The following is a 6000-nucleotide window of genomic DNA, read 5'->3' on the forward strand; positions in this document are numbered from 1 at the left end:
TTCAACAGATGTCAAGGATCTTGAGTTTCACATCAATATTGAAAGATTTCCTTCATTTGAAAGTTTCTAAACAAATGCCTGACAACCATATATCAAGAATGCTTGGATGGCGTCTTCTGTCTGGCAGGGGGGCTAGGCTGGTGGCTGACTTAATTTCAGGATAAATACAACTCTTACAACCATATGAAATAAGAATCTAGCATTTCTTAAATCCTTTGCATAATTACATTTAAGCCAATATATTTAAGCTAATATATTTTATTCATTTATCATAGGTAGCCTTTTAAAAGAATAAAGCTTCTCAAAGTAAAAAGGAACTCAGTAAAGAACAGCTTTAAAAGATTTCCCAAAAATGCTCTCTTTTCTTCTAGCCAAGCCAGTTGCCTTTTTCACTGCTCTTGGCCTTTCAACCTTAGAAAGAAGATCTGGCTCATTTTACTGGGAGGCACATTGGTATTATTTTACTATTTACCCTTGCCTTTAATTGTGTTTTCTCAGTCTGCAAGGGCAGCATATGTAATTCTCCCTTTTTATGACTTTGAGAATTGTTTTTCTACTATAAATCAATGGGGCCCCCTTGTCTTAGGAGAAAAACCTCTTGCCAAGGTTCTTTCTGCCTGGCATGAAACATTTGAAAATCCTTTTTTTTTAAGCTCATTTTTAAATACAAGCCTTGATTGCAATATATAAGCTTTGATAAAAATGCAGGCTTATGATTAGGTGCCTCATTCCCCCCTTTCAAGCTCAAGGACCTTCATCCCAAGTGTCCTTGATAGCTTGACCTTCATCATATTCCTGAGGTAAAGCTCTGTATAGGGCCATGATATGAGGTAGAGTTTCATTTGAAACCATCTTGCTAACTGTACTTCTAAAACATGAAATGATACATGGCATCATACATAAAACCATTACCACTACTGTCAAGAAAAACAAGCAAGACAATAGTATCCCTTTGAGTCCTGTGACATTAGGTAACCAATTGGTGAGCCATCCCATATCCCATCCTTCCCATGTTTGTACTGGGACATGTGCTATATTCTCCATCTTTGTGGCCAACACACGGATTGCCTCACCATTATCAGAAATGTTAAAGCAACAGGCATTCCCTGTCAAGTTCAAGACTCCACATAGGCCTCCCTGCCTGGCAAGTACATAATCCATTCCCATTTTCAGCTGCAAAATGGCGGCTCTACTTTCATCCAACTGTTGTGCAATAAGTCTCAAACTCTGGGCCGTTGCATTGGTTACAAGTTCCACTACTGCTTGCAATCGAATTATTCTGTTTAGATTATAAATAGGATCCCGTGCCCCTTGTATGAGCTCACCAGGATTCCAGGAGGCAGGATCATAATAGGCTATAATGCGCTCTGGCGGCCAATCAACAGTACCGCTCCAACTTTGGGTACTTCCTCCTGCTATATGAGAAATATCAGCATTCCTTCGTGTTCGCCTGGCCGAACTAGTGGGCATAATCCACATTGGTGGTAATACCCAACCCAAGAAACAAGTCCCACTCCATTTGGAAGGGAGTTTCTTGTATGCCCATTCTCCACATATCCACCACAACCATCGGGTCTGAGGTTTTTGGTACGTGGAGTACAGAAGGCGAAATACCAAAAGAGGTAGAGAGTTCACAGTGCAGTATGTTAGATTGCCTTTTTCTGTCACAGTTATGTTCCACACCACTTTCCATGCATGAATAAAAGGAGGTGCACAGGGCAAGGTATTCCGAGTTCGATAGGTAGTACCGTGTGCCCAGGTATGACTATTCTTAATATAATCCCAAGTATAGTGACAATGAGAAGAGCCTATCATGGGAGAATCAGCTGCATCTGATGATTTATGTACACAGAATTCCCCTTGTACAGGTATAACTCGTAATGGTTTAGTTGAGTTCCATCCGGGGAAATTCTGTATTTCTGTTTGGTGTGGCATTTCGCTTACCATACCAATGGCATCTAATGGTATCGGTAATAAGGGCATACCTCCCTCTGAATCATCTGGCCCAAGAGAGCAAACAAGGCAATTGGTCCTATTTGCAACATTGGCTACCATTTCAGCTAAACCTACCCACATATTGTGGTCATGGCTGAATCCATATTTAGCCAATTTGGTCAGATTCAAGGACCCTTCCCCTTCCCAAGGGATCAGGATTAATAATAAAATCATGTTGATGTCTAGTATATGCATTCCTTCCACAAAAGATTACCTTATTGTGATAGCAAATAATTATTAGCCCCAATATAATTCCCCCAGTGACAGAAATGGGGAACCACCAAGACCAAAACATATATCCCGAGGATCCCCAATGAGTAATATCTCTGATAATTGTTCCACAAGGGGGCAGTCAATCAATTGTATTAGAGAATCTTTCCATTCACAGTCGCTGGTTCAGACGCTCCTCAAGCTTCAGGCGTGCGCAGGTCAGCCAGCTTCCAGGTTGTGGCTGCAGCAGGCCGGTCGTCAAATGTTGCCCGTGACCTAGCCCGTTCCCGGTAGGGCTAGATACAGGGGTTTTTGGAGAGAGTTAGTTTTAAAGGATTAGAGGGGTCACCTTTGCACGTCCAACTGCCTTCGGACTTCTTCAAACGAGAGTGATGAATCCAGGGGGTCACCTCAGCTACCTTCACCGCTGTTGGAGTAGAGAGCAAGACGGTGTAAGGTCCACGCCATTTAGGTGCAAGTGGATCGCGTTTCCACTCTTTCACCCATACGCTATCGCCAGCCTGGAACTGATGAATCGGCTCGGCAATGCTGCACGGCGTGCGTTCGAGGGCCCACCTGTTAAGAGAAACAAAAACACGGGAGAGAGATTGCACTTGTCCCTGTGTCACATGATCTCCTATTTGTTTAAGGTCAGCTGGAATATCCTGAACAAAGGAGGGCGGCCTCCCATACAGGAGCTCAAAAGGTGACAACTTAAGTCTTTTTGTGGGTGCACACCGAACACGAAACAGTGTTATGGGTAACACATCTACCCATCCCAATCCCGTTTCCTGGGTTAATTTTGCCAATTGGGTTTTCAGAGTCCGATTCATTCTTTCAGTTTTCCCTGAACTCTGAGGCCTATATGCTGCATGCAGTCTCCATTTTACTTGTAGGACTCGACATACATCTTGTACTACTTGATCAATGAACGCTGGCCCATTATCACTTCCAATGCATCTTTCAAGTCCAATACAGTAAAAAATGTTGCTTCTGGTGGGATCAAACTCAACAAGGTATATGGGTTTGGTACATTTGGGTGCAAGGTCTCGATAGCCTGGTTTACAAGCCTCAAGTCCTGCACTGGCCTGTATTCATCTGTCCCAGGTTTTCGAACAGGCAAAAGGGGTGTGTTCCATTCTGATTGGCAAGGCTTAAGCAGACCATATTTTAATAGGCGGTCCAAATGTTTCTGGATGCCCTCTGCTGCTCGCCGGGGTAAGGGATATTGCTTTACAGATACAGGGGTAGCCATAGGTTTTAGGGTTACTACAATTGGAGCTATATTCTTAGCCATTCCTGGTGGGCTATTTTCGGCCCATACTCCTGGTGGCACCTGTAGAGTTCGGAGGAGCTTGTTTAATTCTGTATCCAATGTGGGTTGGACTTGCAGGGCTGACATTAGGCGCCATGATTGTTCCTTGGGTACTGAGAGGGTAATTATTCCTGCTGCTTTTGATGGCAGTTTCATTTCTGGACCTCGAGGAGTGAAGGTGATTTGGGCCTGCAATTTAGACAGCATATCTCTGCCTAAGAGAGGTATTGGACACTCAGGTATATACAAAAACTGATGAGTTAAACGATGTCCCCCAATCTGGCATTCCAAAGGTTGGAGGAAAGACCTCTTAGCTGACTGACCAGTGGCACTTTTAATGATTACACTTTTGGATGCCTTTTTCTGCAATAGTTCTGGGAGTACTGAGTATTCAGCCCCAGTATCAATCATAAAGTCTATTAAATGGCTCCCTAATTGAATCGTGACCGTGGGCTCCTGGAAGCCTAACTTTATGGAGTCCGGTCGTTCCTAGTCTTGAGTAAAATCCTCTTCTGCCAGTCCAATGAAATTGTCTCTACTCTGTCCTTGTCCTGGTCTCTGATATCTTCCATCTCGGATCATTCCCCGTCCCCGTCCCTGGTTTCTTGGGCCGGAGCCTGGGCCTGGGCCTGGGCCTGGGCGTACTTCTTCCAACCTCAGGGGTTCAGGACACTCCCGCTTCCAGTGACCCTCCTTCTTGCAATTTGCACATTGATTCCTTCCCAGTGGTGGATTCCTTCCTCGCCCTCTCCCTCCATTTAAGGGGCGGTGGTCTTGCTTCACTGCTGTGGCTAGCATTACCATCTTTTCCTTCTGCCACTTCTTCTTCTCTTGCTTCTCAGCCTCATCCCTATTCCGATAAACTCGGCGTGCAATGGCCATAATTTGGCTCATCAGCATCCCTTCCCATCCTTCTGATTTCTGAATTTTCTTACGAATATCAGAAGCGCACTGGGCCACAAATGTAGCAGTAATCATTCTGCTGTTTTCAGGGGCTTCAGGGTCAAAAGGAGTCCATATACGATAGGCTTCTTGCAGCCTCTCTAAAAAGTCTCCTGGACTCTCATTTGGTTTCTGTTCTACTTCTGAGACTTTAGACATATTAGTGGGCTTCTGGCATGCCCTGCGGATACCTTGCACAAGTGTCTGGCGGTAGGTGGTAAGTCTGGCCAGATGAATTCCATTGTTTGGATCCCAATTAGGATCTTCCAAGGGAAAGTTATCTTGGAGATGACGGTCAATATTAAAAATATTTCCCACTCTGGCCTGCTCACGCAAATATATCTGTGCCTTTTCAATTATGTCTCTCCTTTCCTCAGTGGTGAAAAGAGTATTTAGGAGCTGGCGACAATCTGTCCAAGTAGGACTATGAGTATTTACTATTGAAGTCACCAAGTCCATCATAGCCTGAGGTTTTTCTGCAAAAGATGGGGTGTGTGTTTTCCAATTCATCAAATCTGTAGTTGTGAATGGAATATATTGCAGGGTCGAAGTTCGAGGTGGCCGTGGTCCGGGTTGCCCGTTAACCAGCGCAGGCTCCTCAAGTGCATCAAATACTCTTCTAAGAGGGGCTACTACGTGATCTTTCTCTTCGCTTTGCTCTAGGGGCCTCAAATCATAGGGGATGGTATTTGTCCCAAGGCGTTCTTTTAGCAGCTTTATACGCCTGGCTGTATTGCTTGCTGACCGATTAAGGTCTCCCTGTAACTTCTGTAATAATTCTCTAGGACTTGGATGTACAGGGGTTTGGGGTGGGCAATCAGTTGTTCCACTAAAGGAGACTGTAGATGCAGGTCTATTAGGAGTCACAGGTGGAATAACCACTTCTGCTTGGGCTTTATTATAGGACTCCAATGCCTCCTGAAGATATTTATCATAATCTATCAAGGAATCAAGCTCTATGACTCCACTCCCATTATTCATTCCACTTTCTTGCCTTGGGGTTACAACTGGCGGAGTGTTTGAATTAAGCTCCCTTCGATGTGGAGCATAGGGTGGAGGTGGAAGCACCTCTTCCTCTGGTCCCTCAAAAATGGGTTTGAGTTTATTTGGCAAGATTCCTTTCCTAGCTTCAGCTTTTACAGCCAATAATTTGCATCGTTTGACTTTGCATTCCCTTATCCATGGAGGATTTTTATTTAATGTGCTCAGCCAGGAATCTATATATGGAAATTGTTCTGGGCACCCTCCAGTTTCTTTGGCGATATTAGACCAAAGTTTGCTTACTAAATTTATATCAAGAGTTCCCTGAGATGGCCATTCAGTATTTTGTTTCGGCCATTCTAGTTCACATAACGTTCTCAAGCGCTCTGGCGTCATTTTGACTCCATATGCCCCTGAGAAGGCTTTCTTAAAATTATTTAACATACACTCAAGAGGTGTATTTTTCCCCTTTGAACCCCCAACTCCCATTGTATGGCCCTGTGAAGTATCCACTCAGTCACTCGCACACACACTTCATGAGTTTCCTTGCCCAGATG

At 44.2% G+C, this 6000-nt stretch overlaps 1 protein-coding gene across 1 annotated transcript; it reads right to left on the reverse strand.

Annotated features, from left to right (window-relative positions):
• Nucleotides 1–711: 711 nt before the first annotated feature.
• LOC310842685 (syncytin-2-like) lies at nt 712–2351 on the reverse strand. The gene is made up of 2 exons (XM_083734844.1): nt 862–2351; nt 712–776 (listed from the first exon to the last, which is right to left on the reverse strand). The coding sequence occupies exons 1-2, from the start codon at nt 2188–2190 to the stop codon at nt 726–728; spliced, it is 1380 nt and encodes a 459-aa protein (XP_083590970.1). The 5' UTR covers nt 2191–2351; the 3' UTR covers nt 712–725.
• Nucleotides 2352–6000: the final 3649 nt, after the last annotated feature.

This window comes from Podarcis gaigeae (genome assembly GCF_964106915.1).
Source record: "Podarcis gaigeae genome assembly, chromosome: 4".
NCBI lineage: Eukaryota > Metazoa > Chordata > Lepidosauria > Squamata > Lacertidae > Podarcis > Podarcis gaigeae.